Genomic DNA, 17,943 nt, shown 5'->3' with positions numbered 1-17,943 from the left:
CCCATCTATCTCTCTTTCTCCCCCATCTATCTCTCTTTCTCCCCATCTATCTCTTTCTCCCCCATCTCTCTCTTTATCCCCCATCTCTCACTTTCTCCCCATCTCTCACTTTCTCCCCATCTATCTCTCTTTCTTCCATCCCCTTTCTCCCCATCTATCTCTCTTTCTCCCCCATCTCTCACTTTCTCCCCATCTATCTCTCTTTCTCCCCATCTATCTCTCTTTCTCCCCCATCTATCTCTCTTTCTCCCCATCTCTCACTTTCTCCCCATCTATCTCTCTTTCTCCCCCATCTCTCTCTTTCTCCCCCATCTATCTCTCTTTCTCCCCATCTATCTCTCTTTCTCCCCCATCTATCTCTCTTTCTCCCCCATCTCCCTTTCTCCCCATCTCTCTCTTTCTCCCCATCTCTCTCTCTTTCTCCCCCATCTATCTCTCTTTCTCCCCATCATCTTTCTCCCCATCTATCTCTCTTTCTCCCCATCTATCTCTCTTTCTCCCCATCTATCTCTCTTTCTCCCCATCTATCTCTCTTTCTCCCCCATCTATCTCTCTTTCTCCCCCATCTCTCTCTTTCTCCCCATCTCTCACTTTCTCCCCATCTCTCTCTTTCTCCCCATCTCTCTCTCTTTCTCCCCATCTCTCACTTTCTCCCCATCTATCTCTCTTTCTCCCCATCTCTCTCTCTTTCCCCCATCTATCTCTCTTTCTCCCCATCTATCTCTCTTTCTCCCCATCTATCTCTCTTTCTCCCCACCTATCTCTCTTTCTCTCCCATCTCTCTCTTTCCCTCTTTGTTTTTGCTCCATTACGGCTCTGCTACACTATAGCCCCCATCTCTCTCTCTTTCTCCCCATCTATCTCTCTTTCTCCCCATCTCTCTCTTTCTCCCCATCTATCTCTCTTTCTCCCCATCTCTCTTTTTCTCCCCATCTATCTCTCTTTCTCCCCCATCTCTCACTTTCTCCCCCATCTATCTCTCTTTCTCCCCCATCTCTCTCTCTTTCTCCCCCATCTATCTCTCTTTCTCCCCATCTCTCTCTCTTTCTCCCCATCTCTCTCTTTCCCTTTGTTTTGCTCCATTCGGCCCTGCTACACTATAGCCCCATCTCTCTCTCTTTCTCCCCATCTATCTCTCTTTCTCCCCCATCTCTCTCTTTCTCCCCATCTATCTCTCTTTCTCCCCCATCTCTCTCTCTTTCTCCCCATCTCTCTCACTTTCTCCCCATCTCTCTCTTTCTCCCCCATCTCTCTCTCTTTCTCCCCATCTCTCACTTTCTCCCCATCTATCTCTCTTTCTCCCCATCTCTCTCTCTTTCTCCCCATCTATCTCACTTTCTCCCCATCTATCTCTCTTTCTCCCCCATCTATCTCTCTTTCTCCCCCACCTATCTCTCTTTCTCTCCCATCTATCTCTCTTTCCTCTTTGTCCTCCATTACGGCTCTGCTTATAGCCCCATCTCTCTCTCTTTCTCCCCATCTATCTCTCTTTCTCCCCCATCTCTCTCTTTCTCCCCATCTCTCTCTTTCTCCCCATCTCTCTCTTTCTCCCCCTCTCTCTTTCTCCCCATCTATCTCTCTTTCTCCCCATCTCTCTCATCTCCCCATCTATCTCTCTTTCTCCCCCATCTCTCTCTTTCTCCCCATCTATCTCTCTTTCTCCCCATCTCTCTTTCTCCCCATCTATCTCTCTTTCTCCCCATCTCTCTCTTTCTCCCCCATCTATCTCTCTTTCTCCCCCATCTCTCTCTCTTTCTCCCCATCTCTCTCTTTCCCTCTTTGTTTTTGCTCCATTACCACTATAGCCCCCATCTCTCTCTCTTTCTCCCCATCTATCTCTCTTTCTCCCCCATCTCTCTCTTTCTCCCCATCTATCTCTCTTTCTCCCCATCTCTCTCTCTTTCTCCCCCATCTCTCTCACTTTCTCCCCCATCTCTCTCTCTTTCTCCCCCATCTCTCTCTTTCTCCCCCATCTCTCTCTTTCTCCCCCATCTCTCTCTCTTTCTCCCCCATCTCTCTCACTTTCTCCCCCATCTATCTCTCTTTCTCCCCCATCTATCTCTCTTTCTCCCCCACCTATCTCTCTTTCTCTCCCATCTATCTCTCTTTCCCTCTTTGTTTTTGCTCCATTACGGCTCTGCTACACTATAGCCCCCATCTCTCTCTCTTTCTCCCCATCTATCTCTCTTTCTCCCCCATCTCTCTCTTTCTCCCCATCTATCTCTCTTTCTCCCCCATCTCTCTCTTTCTCCCCCATCTATCTCTCTTTCTCCCCCATCTCTCACTTTCTCCCCCATCTATCTCTCTTTCTCCCCCATCTCTCTCTCTTTCTCCCCCATCTATCTCTCTTTCTCCCCCATCTCTCTCTCTTTCTCCCCCATCTCTCTCTTTCCCTCTTTGTTTTTGCTCCATTACGGCCCTGCTACACTATAGCCCCCATCTCTCTCTCTTTCTCCCCATCTATCTCTCTTTCTCCCCCATCTCTCTCTTTCTCCCCATCTATCTCTCTTTCTCCCCCATCTCTCTCTTTCTCCCCCATCTCTCTCTCTTTCTCCCCCATCTATCTCTTTCCCTCTTTGTTTTTGCTCCATTACGGCCCTGCTACACTATAGCCCCCATCTCTCTCTCCCCATCTCTCTCTCTTTCTCCCCCATCTCTCTCTCTTTCTCCCCCATCTCTCTCTCTTTCTCCCCCATCTCTCTCTCTTTCTCCCCCATCTCTCACTTTCTCCCCCATCTCTCACTTTCTCCCCCATCTATCTCTCTTTCTCCCCCATCTCTCTCTCTTTCTCCCCCATCTCTCTCTTTCTCCCCCATCTCTCACTTTCTCCCCCATCTCTCACTTTCTCCCCATCTATCTCTCTTTCTCCCCATCTCTCTCTTTCTCCCCCATCTCTCTCTCTTTCTCCCCCATCTCTCACTTTCTCCCCCATCTATCTCTCTTTCTCCCCCATCTATCTCTCTTTCTCCCCCATCTCTCACTTTCTCCCCCATCTATCTCTCTTTCTCCCCCATCTCTCTCTCTTTCTCCCCCATCTCTCTCTTTCCCTCTTTGTTTTTGCTCCATTACGGCCCTGCTACACTATAGCCATCGGGCGTCCGGCATTGCCGTCAGCCATCAGCCATTGAGGGAATGCTTCCTTTGAAATCAATGAAAGCTGCTATACTGCCCTTGTTGCGCTCGCGTTACGTCACGTCCAATTGCAGCATCCAAGCTCAATAATCGCTGAGGTTAAATTCTCGATGGCTGACGATTGCACGCTCATTCTATCTTCTATCTTATTGAAATAATGAGACATAACGTTTATTTTGGTTGCATATGGCCTCCACTCGACACCACTGGTTATTTTACAAAGATTTATGAAATCAAGAAGCTACTATCTAACACAAACTATAGCTAGCTGTGACAGTTTTTCGTTGGTGGAAGAAGGTGAGTGTAACGGCGTTCGTCTGTTGAAGGAGAAGCGGACCAAAATGCAGCGTGGTGGTTACTCATGTTCTTTAATGAAGAATAGCGATACATGAAATAACTTATAAATATTACAAAACAACAAACGGAACGTGAAAACCTATACAGCCTGTCTGGTGAACAACTACACAGAGACAGGAACAATCACCCACGAAAACACTCACAGAATATGGCTGCCTAAATATGGTTCCCAATCAGAGACAACGAGAATCACCTGACTCTGATTGAGAACCGCCTCAGGCAGCCATAGACTACGTCGACGCCCCCACAAAACCCCAAGACAAAAAACACACCACAATAACCCATGTCACACCCTGGCCTGACCAAATATATAAAGAAAACATAAAATACTAAGACTAAAGCATGACAGAACCCCCCTAAGGTGCGGACTCCCGGACGCACCTCAAAACCATAGGGAGGGTTCGGGTGGGCGTCTGTCCATGGTGGCGGCTCCAGCTCGGGACGTGGTCCCCACTCCATTAATGTCATAGTTCCTCCCCCTCGCGTCCTGGGATAATCCACCCTCGCCGCCGACCATGGCCTAATAGTCCTCACCCTGAACCCCACTGGACTGAGGGGCAGCTAGGGACTGAGGGGCAGCTCGGGACTGAGGGGCAGCTCGGGACTGAGGGGCAGCTCGGGACTGAGGGGAAGCTCGGGACTGAGGGGCAGCTCGGGACTGAAGGGTAGCTCGGGACTGAGGGGTAGCTCGGGACTGAGGGGTAGCTCGGGACTGAGGGGCAGCTCGGGACTGAGGGGCAGCTCGGGACTGAGGGGCAGCTCAGCACTGAGGGGAAGCCCAGCACTGAGGGAAAGCCCAGCAATGAGGGGCAGCTCAGAACTGAGGGGAAGCCCAGCACTGAGAGGAAGCTCAGCACTGAGAGGAAGCTCAGGCAGGTAGTTGGCTCCGGTAGATCCTGGCTGGCTGGCGGATCTGGAAGAGTCTGGTTGACTGGCAGATCTGGAAGAGTCTGGTTGACTGGCAGATCTGGAAGAGACTGGTTGACTGGCAGATCTGGAAGAGACTGGTTGACTGGCAGATCTGGAAGAATCTGGTTGACTTGCAGATCTGGAAGATTCTGGTTAACTGGCAGATCTGGAAGATCATGGCTGACTGGCGGATCTAGCTGCTCTGGCTGCACCATGCAGACTGGCAGCTCTGGCTGCTCCATGCAGACTGGCAGCTCTGGCTGCTCCATGCAGACTGTCAGCTCAGACTGCTCCATGCAGACTGACAGCTCAGGCTGCTCCATGCAGACTGGCAGCTCTGGCTGCTCCATGCAGACTGGCAGCTCTGGCTGCTCCATGTAGTCTGGCAGCTCAGGCTGCTCCATGCAGACTGACAGCTCAGGCTGCTCCATGCAGGCTGACAGCTCTGGCTGCTCCATGCAGACTGGCAGTTCTGGCTGCTCCATGCAGACTGGCAGCTCTGGCTGCTCCATGCAGTCTGGCAGCTCAGGCTGCGCTGAACAGGCAGGAGGCTCCGGCAGCACTGTAGAGGAGGAAGGCTCTGGAAGCGCTGAACAGTCGGGAGACTCCGACAGCGCAGGAGAGGAGGAAAACGCTGGCTGCGCTGAACAGGCGGGAGGCTCCGACAGCGCTAGAGAGAAGGATGGCCCTGGCTGTGCTGAACAGGCGAGGCGCACTGAAGGCCTGGTGCGTGGTGCTGGAACTGGTGGTACTGGATCGAAGACACGCCCAGGAAGCCTGGTGCGGGGAGCTGACACTGGTGGACTGGTGTTTGGAGGTGGCTCTGGATAGACCGGACCGTGCAGGCGCACTGGAGCTCTTGAGCACCGAGCCTGCCCAACCTTACCTGGCTCGATGCCCACTCTAGCCCGGCCAATACGAAGAGCTGGTATGAACCGCACCGGGCTATGCACCCGCACTGGAAACACCGTGCGCTCCATAGCATAACACGGTGCCTGCCCGGTCTCTCTAGCCCCCCGGTAAGCACAGGGAGTTTGCGCAGGTCTCCTACCTGGCATAGCCATACTCCCTGTAAGCCCCCCCCCAATACATTTTTGGGGCTGACTCTCAGGCTTCCATCCGCTTCGTCGTGCTGCCTCTTCATAGCAGCGCCTCTCCGCTTTCCCCGCCTCCAGTTCTTCCCTGGGGCGGCAATATTCTCCAGGCTGTGCCCATGGTCCTTTACTGTCCAATATCTCTTCCCAAGTCCAGAAGTCCTTTGATCGCTGCTCCTCACGGTTAACAGGGGGAGTTGGCTCAGGTCTGTCTCCTGACTCTGCCACACTCTCCCTGAGCCCCCAATACATTTTTGGGGGTGCTTTTCGGGCTTCCTTGCCAACCGTGTTCCCTCGTCTCGTCGGCTCCTCTCTCCGGCTGCCTCTGCTCTCCTAAGTGCCTCCACCTGTTCCCATGGGAGGCGATCTCTTCCGGCCAGTATCTCCTCCCAAGTATAACAACCTTTGCCATCCAACACGTCTTCCCATGTCCATTCCTCCTTTCGCTGCTCCTGCTGTCGCTGCCTGTTACCACGCCGCTCGGTCCGGGTGTGGTGGGTGATTCTGTAACGGCGTTCGTCTGTTGAAGGAGAAGCGGACCAAAATGCAGCGTGGTGGTTACTCATGTTCTTTAATGAAGAATAGCGATACATGAAATAACTTGTAAATATTACAAAACAACAAACGGAACGTGAAAACCTATACAGCCTGTCTGGTGAACAACTACACAGAGACAGGAACAATCACCCACGAAAACACTCACAGAATATGGCTGCCTAAATATGGTTCCCAATCAGAGACAACGAGAATCACCTGACTCTTATTGAGAACCGCCTCAGGCAGCCATAGACTACGTCGACGCCCCACAAATCCCCAAGACAAAAAACACACCACAATAACCCATGTCACACCCTGGCCTGACCAAATATATAAAGAAAACACAAAATACTAAGACCAAGGTGTGACAGTGAGGACCAAAGCGCAGCGTGGTTCATGATTATTTAATAGAACAGAACACTGAATGACAAAAACAACAAGAGACTGAAATGAAACCGAAACAGTTCTGTCTGGTGCAGACACAAAACAGAAAACAAACAACCACAACCAAAATGGGGAAAACAGGCTACCTAAGTGTGATTCTCAATCAGAGACAACGAACGACACCTGCCTCTGATTGAGAACCATACTAGGCCAAACACATAGAAATATACCAACATAGAAAAAGGACATAGACTACCCACCCCAACTCACGCCCTGACCAACCTAACACAAAGACATACAAAGGGAACTAAGGTCAGAATGTGACACTAGCTAGCTACATTGACTATTTTCACAATGTAAAGAAAATCAACTTGTGTAATTAGAGGATCAATTAGTATAACCACAAGCAACAATTGAATTAGTACTTGCGAAAAACTGGACCAAAGCTATTGATTACACTGTACTTTTGCATGATCGATGAATATGTTACATTTCAGTAGGGAAGAATAGAATAAAGATGCTCTTCCGCTCTGCTCCTCTGCTCTCAAAACTCTGTGAAGCAGGTATAACATCACATTGACATGACCCTGATAGCAACGGAAAGCGTGTAGTGGAGCGGTCATCCTTTACTCTGGCTCTCACCCACCCCCTCATGTAAAATGAATCACCAGCCTCCATCCACACACACACATCTCTCTTTCTCTCCCTGCCCTCCCTCCCTCCCTCCTTTTCTCGCTCCATCTCTCCAAATACCCCTCTCGCTGGTGGCAGGCTGAGAGTAGCGGTACACACACCTCCCTCCCTCCTCTACTCCCTGTAGGGCCAGATGGCATCGTGGTGGAAGAAATGGTAGCAGCAGTAGGAGAAGAAATGGTAGCAGCAGTAGCAGAAGAAATGGTAGTAGCAGCAGTACAATAAATGGTAGCAGCAGCAGTACAAGAAATGGTAGCAGCAGTAGTACAAGAAATGGTAGCAGCAGTAGTACAAGAAATGGTAGCAGTAGTAGTACATGAAATGGTAGCAGCAGTAGTACAAGAAATGGTAGCAGCAGCAGTAGAAGAAGAAATGGTAGCAGCAGAAAAGGTAGCAGTAGTACAAGCAGCAGCAGTAGTAGTAGAAGAAATTGTAGCAGCAGAAAGGTAGCAGTAGTAGTCGTAGCAGCTGCAGTAGTAGTAGCAGCAGCAGTAGTAGTAGTAGCAGCAGCATTAGTAGTAGCAGCAGCAGTAGTATTAGCAGCAGCATTAGTAGTAGCAGCAGCAGTAGTAGCAGCAGCAGCAGCAGTACTAGTAGCAGCAACAGCAGTAGTAACAGCAGCAGCAGTAGTAGTAGAACAAATGGTAGCTGCAGTAGTGGTAGCAGCAGCAGTAGTAGTAGTAGCAGCAGCAGTAGTAGTAGTAGCAGCAGCAGTTGTAGTAGCATCAGCAGTAGCAGTAGTAGCAGCAGTATTAGTAGGAGCAGCAGTAGTAGTAGCAGCAGCAGTAGTAGTGGTAGCAGCAGCAGTAGTAGAAGAAATGGTAGCCGCAGCAGCAGTAGTAGTAGCAGCAGCAGTAGTAGTAGCAGCAGCATTAGTAGTAGCAGCAGCATTAGTAGTAGCAGCAGCAGTAGTAGTAGTAGCAGCAGCAGCAGTAGTAGTAGAAGAAATGGTAGCCGCAGCAGCAGTAGTGGTAGCAGTGGTAGTAGTAGAACGGTTGCAACGGTAGTAGCAGCAGTAGAAGAAAGGTAGTAGTAGTAGTAGTAGTAGTAGTAGTAGAATGGTAACAGTAGTAGTAGCAGTAGTAGAACGGTAACAGCAGTAGTAGCAGTAGAACGGTAGCAGTAGCAGTAGTAGTAGTAGTAGAACGGTAACAGTAGTATTAGTAGTAGTAGAACGGTAACAGTAGTAGTAGTAGTAGTAGAACGGTAACAGTAGTAGTAGTAGTAGTAGTAGTAGAACGGTAACAGTAGTAGTAGTAGTAGTAGAACGGTAACAGTAGTAGTAGTAGTAGTAGAACGGTAACAGTAGTAGTAGTAGTAGTAGAACGGTAACAGTAGTAGTAGTAGTAGTAGAACGGTAACAGTAGTAGTAGTAGTAGTAGAACGGTAACAGTAGTAGTAGTAGTAGTAGAACGGTAACAGTAGTAGTAGTAGTAGTAGTAGAACGGTAACAGTAGTAGTAGTAGTAGAATGGTAGCAGCAGTAGTAGAAGTAGTAGAACGGTAGCAGCAGTAGTAGAAGTAGTAGAACGGTAACAGTAGTAGTAGTAGTAGTAGAACGGTAACAGTAGTAGTAGTAGTAGAATGGTAGCAGCAGTAGTAGAAGTAGTAGAACGGTAGCAGCAGTAGTAGAAGTAGTAGAACGGTAACAGTAGTAGTAGTAGTAGTAGTAGAACGGTAACAGTAGTAGTAGTAGTAGTAGTAGAACGGTAACCGTAGTAGTAGTAGTGGAATGGTAGCAGCAGTAGTAGAAGTAGTAGAACGGTAACAGTAGTAGTAGTAGTAGTAGTAGTAGTAGAACGGTAACAGTAGTAGTAGTAGTAGTAGTAGTAGTAGAACGGTAACAGCAGTAGTAGTAGAACGGTAGCAGTAGCAGTAGTAGTAGTAGTAGAACGGTAACAGTAGCAGTAGTAGCAGTAGTAGAACGGTAACAGCAGCAGTAGTAGTAGTAGAATGGTAGCAGCAGTAGTAGTAGTAGAACGGTAACAGCAGCAGTAGTAGTAGTAGAATGGTAGCAGCAGTAGTAGTAGTAGAACGGTAACAGCAGCAGTAGTAGTAGTAGAACGGTAGCAGTGGTAGTAGTAGCAGCAGCAGAACAGTAGCAGTGGTAGTAGTAGCAGCAGCAGAACGGTAGTAGTAGTAGTAGTAGCAGCAGAACGGTAGAAGTGGTAGTAGCAGCAGCAGAACGGTAGCAGTGATAGTAGCAGCAACAGAACGGTGGTAGTAGTAGTAGTAGCAGCAGAATGGTAGCAGTGGTAGTAGTAGCAGCAGAATGGTAGCAGTGGTAGTAGTAGCAGCAGAACGGTAGTAGCAGCGGCGGAATGGTAGCAGTGGTAGTAGTAGCAGCAGAATGGTAGCAGTGGTAGTAGTAGCAGCAGTAGTAGCAGCAGCAGAACGGTAGCAGTGGTAGTAGTAGCAGCAGCAGAACGGTAGTAGCAGCGGCGGAATGGTAGCAGTGGTAGTAGTAGCAGCAGAATGGTAGCAGTGGTAGTAGTAGCAGCAGTAGTAGCAGCAGCAGAACGGTAGCAGTGGTAGTAGTAGCAGCAGCAGAACGGTAGTAGTAGTAGTAGTAGCAGCAGAACGGTAGAAGTGATAGTAGCAGCAACAGAACGGTGGTAGTAGTGGTAGTAGTAGCAGCAGAATGGTAGCAGTGGTAGTAGTAGCAGCAGAATGGTAGCAGTAGCAGTAGTAGTAGTAGTAGAACGGTAACAGTAGTAGTAGTAGTAGTAGAACGGTAACAGTAGTAGTAGTAGTAGTAGAATGGTATCAGTAGTAGTAGTAGTAGAACGGTAACAGTAGTAGTAGTAGTAGTAGAACGGTAACAGTAGTAGTAGTAGTAGTAGAACGGTAACAGTAGTAGTAGTAGTAGTAGAACGGTAACAGTAGTAGTAGTAGTAGTAGTAGTAGTAGAACGGTAACAGTAGTAGTAGTAGTAGAATGGTAGCAGCAGTAGTAGAAGTAGTAGAACGGTAGCAGCAGTAGTAGAAGTAGTAGAACGGTAACAGTAGTAGTAGTAGTAGTAGTAGAACGGTAACAGTAGTAGTAGTAGTAGTAGTAGTAGTAGTAGTAGAACGGTAACCGTAGTAGTAGTAGTGGAATGGTAGCAGCAGTAGTAGAAGTAGTAGAACGGTAACAGTAGTAGTAGTAGTAGAACGGTAACAGTAGTAGTAGTATTAGTAGTAGAACGGTAGCAGCAGTAGTAGAAGTAGTAGAACGGTAACAGTAGTAGTAGTAGTAGTAGTAGTAGAACGGTAACAGTAGTAGTAGTAGTAGTAGTAGTAGTAGTAGAACGGTAACAGTAGTAGTAGTAGAACGGTAGCAGTAGCAGTAGTAGTAGTAGTAGAACGGTAACAGTAGCAGTAGTAGCAGTAGTAGAACGGTAACAGTAGCAGTAGTAGCAGTAGTAGAACGGTAACAGCAGCAGTAGTAGTAGTAGAATGGTAGCAGCAGTAGTAGTAGTAGAACGGTAACAGCAGCAGAACAGTAGCAGTGGTAGTAGTAGCAGCAGCAGAACGGTAGTAGTACTAGCAGCAGAACGGTAGAAGTGGTAGTAGCAGCAGCAGAACGGTAGCAGTGATAGTAGCAGCAACAGAACGGTGGTAGTAGTAGTAGTAGCAGCATAATGGTAGCAGTGGTAGTAGTAGCAGCGGAATGGTAGCAGTGGTAGTAGTAGCAGCAGAACGGTAGTAGCAGCGGCGGAATGGTAGCAGTGGTAGTAGTAGCAGCAGAATGGTAGCAGTGGTAGTAGTAGCAGCAGTAGTAGCAGCAGCAGAACGGTAGCAGTGGTAGTAGTAGCAGCAGCAGAACGGTAGAAGTGGTAGTAGCAGCAGCAGAACGGTAGCAGTGATAGTAGCAGCAACAGAACGGTGGTAGTAGTAGTAGTAGCAGCAGAATGGTAGCAGTGGTAGTAGTAGCAGCAGAATGGTAGCAGTGGTAGTAGTAGCAGCAGAACGGTAGTAGCAGCGGCGGAATGGTAGCAGTGGTAGTAGTAGCAGCAGAATGGTTGCAGTGGTAGTAGTAGCAGCAGCAGAACGGTAGCAGTGGCAGTAGTAGCAGCAGAACGGTAGAAGTGGTAGTAGCAGCAGCAGAACGGTAGAAGTGGTAGTAGTAGCAGCAGAACGGTAGTAGTAGCAGCAGAATGGTAGCAGTGGTAGTAGTAGCAGCAGAACGGTAGTAGAAGCAGCAGAATGGTAGCAGTGGTAGTAGTAGCAGCAGAACGGTAGTAGCAGCAGCGGAATGGTAGCAGTGGTAGTAGTAGCAGCAGCACGGTAGTAGCAGCAGCAGAACGGTAGCAGTGGTAGTAGTAGCAGCAGAACGGTAGCAGCGGTAGCAGTAGCAGCAGAACGGTAGTAGTAGTAGTAGTAGTAGCAGCAGAATGGTAGCAGTGGTAGTAGCATCAGCAGAACGGTAGCAGTGGTAGTAGTAGCAGCAGAACAGTAGTAGCAACAGCAGAACGGTAGCAGTGGTAGTAGAAGCAGAACGGTAGCAGTGGTAGTAGCAGTAGCAGAATGGTAGCAGTGGTAGTAGGAGTAGTAGTAGTAGTAGTAGTAGTAGTAGTAGTAGCCGCAGCAGAACGGTAGCAGCAGTAGCCGCAGCAGAACGGTAGCAGCAGTAGTAGCAGCAGAACGGTAGCAGTGGCAGTAGTAGCAGCAGAACGGTAGCAGTGGTCGTAGCAGCAGCAGAACGGTAGCAGTGGTAGTAGCAGCAGCAGAACGGTAGTAGTAGTAGTCGTAGCAGCAGAGCGGTAGTAGTAGTAGCAGTAGCAGCAGCAGAATGGTAGCATAAGTAGTAGCAGCAGAACGGTAGCAGCGGTAGTAGCAGCAACAGAACGGTAGTAGTAGTAGTAGCAGCAGCAGAATGGTAGCAGTGGTAGTAGTAGCAGCAGAACGGTAGCAGCGGTAGCAGTAGCAGCAGAACGGTAGTAGTAGTAGTAGTAGTAGCAGCAGAATGGTAGCAGCGGTAGCAGTAGCAGCAGAACGGTAGTAGTAGTAGTAGTAGTAGCAGCAGAACGGTAGTAGCAGCAGCAGAACGGTAGCAGTGGTAGTAGAAGCAGAACGGTAGCAGTGGTAGTAGCAGTAGCAGAACGGTAGCAGTGGTAGCAGTAGTAGGAGTAGTAGTAGTAGTAGTAGCCGCAGCAGAACGGTAGCAGCAGTAGCCACAGCAGAACGGTAGCAGCAGTAGTAGCAGCAGAACGGTAGTAGCAGCAGCAGAACGGTAGCAGTGGTAGTAGAAGCAGAACGGTAGCAGTGGTAGTAGCAGCAGCAGAACGGTAGTAGCAGCAGCAGAACGGTAGCAGTGGTAGTAGAATCAGAACGGTAGGAGTGGTAGTAGCAGCAGCAGAACGGTAGCAGTGGTAGCAGTAGTAGGAGTAGTAGTAGTAGTAGCCGAGCAGAACGGTAGCAGCAGTAGCCGCAGCAGAACGGTAGCAGCGGTAGCAGTAGCAGCAGAACGGTAGTAGTAGTAGTAGTAGTAGTAGTAGTGGCAGAATGGTAGCAGTGGTAGTAGCAGCAGCAGAACGGTAGCAGTGGTAGCAGCAGCAGCACAACAGTAGGAGAGGTAGTAGTAGCAGCAGCAGAACAGTAGCAGCGGTAGCAGCAGCAGAATGGTAGCATTGGTAGAACGGTAGTAGTAGTAGCAGCAGCAGAATGGTAGCAGTGGTAGTAGTAGAGCAGAACGGTAGCAGCAGCAGCAGAACGGTAGCAGCGGTAGCAGTAGCAGCAGAATGGTAGTAGTAGTAGTAGTAGTAGTAGTAGTAGTAGTAGTAGTAGTAGTAGTAGTAGTAGTAGTAGCAGCAGCAGAACGGTAGCAGCAGTAGTAGCAGCAGAACGGTAGCAGTGGTAGTAGCAGCAGCAGAACGGTAGCAGCGGTTGCAGCAGCAGAATGGTAGCATTGGTAGAACGGTAGTAGTAGCAGCAGCAGAATGGTAGCAGTGGTAGTAGTAGAGCAGAACGGTAGCAGCAGCAGCAGAACGGTAGCAGCGGTAGCAGTAGCAGCAGAATGGTAGTAGTAGTAGTAGTAGTAGTAGTAGTAGTAGTAGTAGTAGTAGTAGTAGTAGCAGCAGCAGAACGGTAGCAGCAGTAGTAGCAGCAGAACGGTAGCAGTGGTAGTAGCAGCAGCAGAACGGTAGCAGCGGTTGCAGCAGCAGAACAGTAGCAGCGGTAGTAGTACTATTAGCAGAACAGTAGCAGTGGTAGTAGTAGCAGCAGCAGCAGCGGTAGCAGCAGCAGAATGGTAGCAGTTGTAGTAGTAGCATCAGCAGAACAGTAGCAGTGTTAGTAGTAGGAGCAGCAGAATGGTAGCAGCGGTAACAGTGGTAGCAGCAGAACGGTAGCAGCGGTAGCAGCAGTAGTAGTAGTGGTTGAACGGTAGTAGTAATAGTAGTAGTAGTATTAGCAGCAGCAGAATGGTAGCAGTGGTAGTAGCAGTAGCGGAACAGTAGCAGCGGTAGAAGCGGTAGTATTAGCGGTAGCAGCGGTAGAAGTAGTAGTAGAGCGGTAGTATTAGCGGTAGCAGCGGTAGTAGTAATAGCAGTAGTAGTATCAGCAGCAGAACGGTAGCAGTGGTAGTAGTAGCAGCAGCAGAAAGGTAGCAGCGGTAGTAGTAGCAGCAGCAGAACGGTAGCAGCGGGAGTAGTAGTAGCAGCAGAACGGTCGCAGCGGTAGTAGTAGCAGTAGCAGCGGTGGTGGTAGCAGCAGCAGAACGTTCGCAGTGGTAGTAGTAGCAGTAGCAGCGGTAGTGGTAGCAGCAGCAGAACGATCGCAGCGGTAGTAGCAGCAGCAGCAGAACGGTGGTAGTAGTAGTAGTAGCAGCAGCAGAATGGTAGCAGTGGTAGTAGTAGCAGTAGCACAACGGTAGCAGTGTTAGTAGTAGCAGCAGCAGATCGGTAGCAGCGGTAGTGGTAGCAGCAGCAGAACGGTAGCAGTGGTAGTGGTAGCGGCAGCAGAACGGTCGCAGCGGTAGTGGTAGCAGCAGCAGAACGATCGCAGCGGTAGTAGCAGCAGCAGCAGAACGGTGGTAGTAGTAGTAGTAGCAGCAGCAGAACGGTAGCAGTGGTAGTGGTAGCGGCAGCAGAACGGTCGCAGCGGTAGTGGTAGCAGCAGCAGAACGTTCGCAGTGGTAGTAGTAGCAGTAGCAGCGGTGGTGGTAGCAGCAGCAGAACATTCGCAGTGGTAGTAGTAGCAGTAGCAGCGGTAGTGGTAGCAGCAGCAGAACGATCGCAGCGGTAGTAGCAGCAGCAGCAGAACGGTGGTAGTAGTAGTAGTAGCAGCAGCAGAATGGTAGCAGTGGTAGTAGTAGCAGTAGCACAACGGTAGCAGTGTTAGTAGTAGCAGTAGCACAACGGTAGCAGTGTTAGTAGTAGCAGCAGCAGATCGGTAGCAGCGGTAGTGGTAGCAGCAGCAGAACGGTCGCGGCGGTAGTGGTAGCGGCAGCAGAACGGTCGCAGCGGTAGTGGTAGCAGCAGCAGAACGGTCGCAGCGGTAGTAGTAGCAGCAGCAGAACGGTGGTAGTAGTAGTAGTAGTATCAGCAGCAGAACAGTAGCAGTGGTAGTAGTAGCAGCAGCAGAACGATAGCAGTGGTAGTAGTAGCAGCAGCAGAATGGTAGCAGCGGTAACAGTGGTAGCATTCAGAACGGTAGCAGCGGTAGCAGCAGTAGTAGTAGTGGTTGAACGGTAGTAGTAATAGTGGTAGTGAAACGGTAGTAGTAGTAGCAGCAGAATGGTAGCAGTGGTAGTAGCAGCAGCGGAACAGTAGCAGCGGTAGAAGCGGTAGTATTAGCGGTAGCAGCGGTAGAAGTAGTAGTAGAGCGGTAGTATTAGCGGTAGCAGCGGTAGTAGTAATAGCAGTAGTAGTATCAGCAGCAGAACGGTAGCAGTGGTAGTAGTAGCAGCAGCAGAAAGGTAGCAGCGGTAGTAGTAGCAGCAGCAGAACGGTAGCAGCGGTAGTGGTAGTAGCAGCAGAACGGTAGCAGCGGGAGTAGTAGTAGCAGCAGAACGGTCGCAGCTGTAGTGGTAGCAGCTGCAGAACGGTCGCAGCGGTAGTGGTAGCAGCAGCAGAACGGTAGCAGTGTTAGTAGTAGCAGCAGCAGAACGGTGGTAGTAGTAGTAGTAGCAGCAGCAGAATGGTAGCAGTGGTAGTAGTAGCAGTAGCAGAACAGTAGCAGTGTTAGTAGTAGCAGCAGCAGATCGGTAGCAGCGGTAGTGGTAGCAGCAGCAGAACGGAAGCAGTGGTAGTAGTAGAAGCAGCAGAACGGTAGCAGCGGTAGTGGTAGCAGCAGCAGAACGGTCGCGGCGGTAGTGGTAGCAGCAGCAGAACGGTCGCAGTGGTAGTAGTAGCAGCAGAACAGTAGCAGTGGTAGTAGTAGCAGCAGCAGAACGATAGCAGTGGTAGTAGCAGCAGCAGAACAGTAGCAGTGGTAGTAGTAGCAGCAGCAGAACGATAGCAGTGGTAGTAGTAGCAGCAGCAGAATGGTAGCAGTGGTAGTAGTAGTAGCAGCAGAATGGTAGCAGCGGTAGTAGTAGTAGCAGCAGCAGAACGATAGCAGTGGTAGTAGTAGCAGCAGCAGAACAGTAGCAGTGGTAGTAGTTGCAGCAGAATGGTAGCAATAGTAGTAGTAGTTGTAGTAGTAGTAGTAGCAGCAGAACAGTAGCAGCTGTGATAATAGTAGCATAAAAATGGTAGTAGCAGAATGGTAGCAGTGGTAGTAGTAGCAGCCAAATGGTAGCAGTTGTAATTGTAGTAGTAGTAGTAGTAGTAGTAGCAGAACAGTAGCAGCGGTAGTATTAGGAGCATCAGCAGCAGAAAGGTTGCAATAGCAGTAGCAGCAGCACGGTAGCAGCGGTGGTAGTAGTTGTAGTAGTGGTAACTGCAGCAGCAGAACGGTAGCAGTAGTAGTAGCTGTAGCAGTGGTAGTAGTAGCAGCAGAACGGTAGCCGTGGTAGTAGCAGCAGCAGAACGGTAGCAGTAGTAGTAGCGGTAGCAGTGGTAGTAGTAGCAGCAGTACAGTAGCAGTGGTAGTAGTAGCAGCAGAATGGTAGCAGTGGTAGTAGTAGCAGTGGAACGGTAGCAGTTGTAATTGTAGTAGTAGTAGTAGCAGAACGGTAGCAGTAGTAGTAGCAGAACGGTAGCAGTGGTAGTAGCAGTGGTAGTAGTAGCAGCAGTACGGAAGCAGTGGTAGTAGTAGCAGCAGAATGGTAGCAGTGGTAGTAATAGCAGTAGAACGGTAGCAGTAGTAGTAGTAGCAGCAGAATGGTAGCAGCTGTAATTGTAGTAGTAGTAGTAGCAGAACGGTAGCAGCGGTAGTAGTAGGAGCAGCAGCAGCAGAATGGTTGCGGTGGTAGTAATAGTGGTAGCAGCGGTAGGTGTAGCAGAACAGTAATAGAAGCAGTAGTAGTAGTAGTAGCACGGTAGCAGTGATGGTAGTAGTAGCAGCAGAGCGATAGCAGCGGTAGTAGTTGCAGTAGTAGAAGTAGCAGAACGGTAGCAGTGCTACTAGTAGCAGAACAGTAGTGGTAGGAGTAGTAGTAGCAGCAGAACAGTAGCGGTGGTATTAGTAGTGGTAGTAGTAGTAGTTGCAGAACAGTAGTAGTAGTAGTAGCTGAACGGTTGCAGCAGTGGTAGTAGTAGTAGCATAACGGTTGTAGTGGTAGCAGCGGTAGCTCCTTCAACTGTTGGGCTGAGTCTAGAGGGGCAGCTGTACACAGCGTCGGCCTCCCTGAAGTCACAATGATTTATTATTATCCCCAGTGGCAGTGGAGAGGGAGAGAGAAAGGGAGGGTCAGAGAGAGAGGGTGGTTGGGTGGAATGGAGGGATAGAGAGAGGCAGAGAGGGAGAGCAGTCATACAGAGCCAGCAGTCAGAGCAAAAACAGTGGGAGGGAGTAGCAGAGAGAAGGCAGAACACTGTGAAAATAGATATTTTAAAATACTGTCAACCTACAGAGAAATGTATATACCAGCTAGGAGGGGAAATACATCTATTCTGTAACCAAAATCAGGGGGTGAGTGTGTTGGGGAGTGTGTCCTCAACATGGGCTGTCAATTCACTTCAACCTGCTCGTTATTCTGGCAACGAGCAAATCATTAATCTCATTCATCGCCCAGCAGAGTCCAGATACTTCAGCGTCACAAGGTAGGCAGGGGAGGGGTGTGTGTTTTCTATGCGTTAACATGCTTACGTTTGAGTGTGAGTGGGTGTGTGAGAATGTGTGTGAGGGAGGAAAAGAGAGAGGTTACTAGTAAGGCCAGGCTGTCAGAAGATGCAAGCTAAATGCCATGTGACTCTGCAGAGAACCTTAGGGATTGGCTGAGAGCAGCTGTGACCTCAGCAAGCATCGCTCCCTCTTTCTCTCTCGCTCTGCCTCTCCACCCCCGTCCCTCCCTCTTTACCCCCTCTTTTTCTAATCTTTTTAGAATAGCTTTTTTTCTTCCTCAGCATCCTCAGCTGATTGTGTAGGTTAGTAGCAGCATCCATGGCCTAAGCCCCAGCCCCTGCCTCTCTCGGGCTACAGATCGGCACAGTGCCCAGCCAGCCCCACCTCTCTGCCCAGCCGCGGTGCATGGACCCTGGGCCAGTTGACAGATGACGTGTGGGGGTGTTTGAGGCTGGGTGTTATCCGTGGCACTAGGCTTTGTGTTCTAGTTTATCATTTGCTAACTAGGGGCTTCTCTCCCCCTCCTGCTGTCTTTTCAGGCTCCTTGGAGATAGAGGAATGCAAATCAGCAATCATGATGGAAGGTAAGACACATTTTCTTTGATTCTCTATTTATTTATCCGCCTCCTCAACGGTGTCTCATCTGCTAGCAGTGTGTGTGTGTGTGTGTGTGTGTGTGTGTGTGTG

The 17,943-nt window shown here is 49.5% G+C and overlaps 1 protein-coding gene across 4 annotated transcripts in view; it reads left to right on the top strand.

Annotated features, from left to right (window-relative positions):
* The window catches only part of LOC118375443 (SH3-containing GRB2-like protein 3-interacting protein 1), a 181,898-nt gene that overhangs the window by 48,367 nt on the left and 115,588 nt on the right, over positions 1–17,943 (top strand). For 3 of the 4 annotated variants that reach the window (XM_052462225.1, XM_052462215.1, XM_052462199.1), the window contains exon 3: positions 17,796–17,840. In XM_052462225.1, coding sequence (XP_052318185.1) covers positions 17,796–17,840 — 45 coding nt within the window. Of the gene's footprint in view, positions 1–16,920; positions 17,235–17,795; positions 17,841–17,943 lie in introns of those variants that run through there. The other variant, XM_052462210.1, reaches the window with a different exon arrangement.

Source organism: Oncorhynchus keta, chromosome 1 (genome assembly GCF_023373465.1).
Source record: "Oncorhynchus keta strain PuntledgeMale-10-30-2019 chromosome 1, Oket_V2, whole genome shotgun sequence".
Lineage (NCBI taxonomy): Eukaryota > Metazoa > Chordata > Actinopteri > Salmoniformes > Salmonidae > Oncorhynchus > Oncorhynchus keta.
Note: the sequence above shows the minus strand (reverse complement) of the source record. Positions and strands in the feature narration are given on the sequence as shown.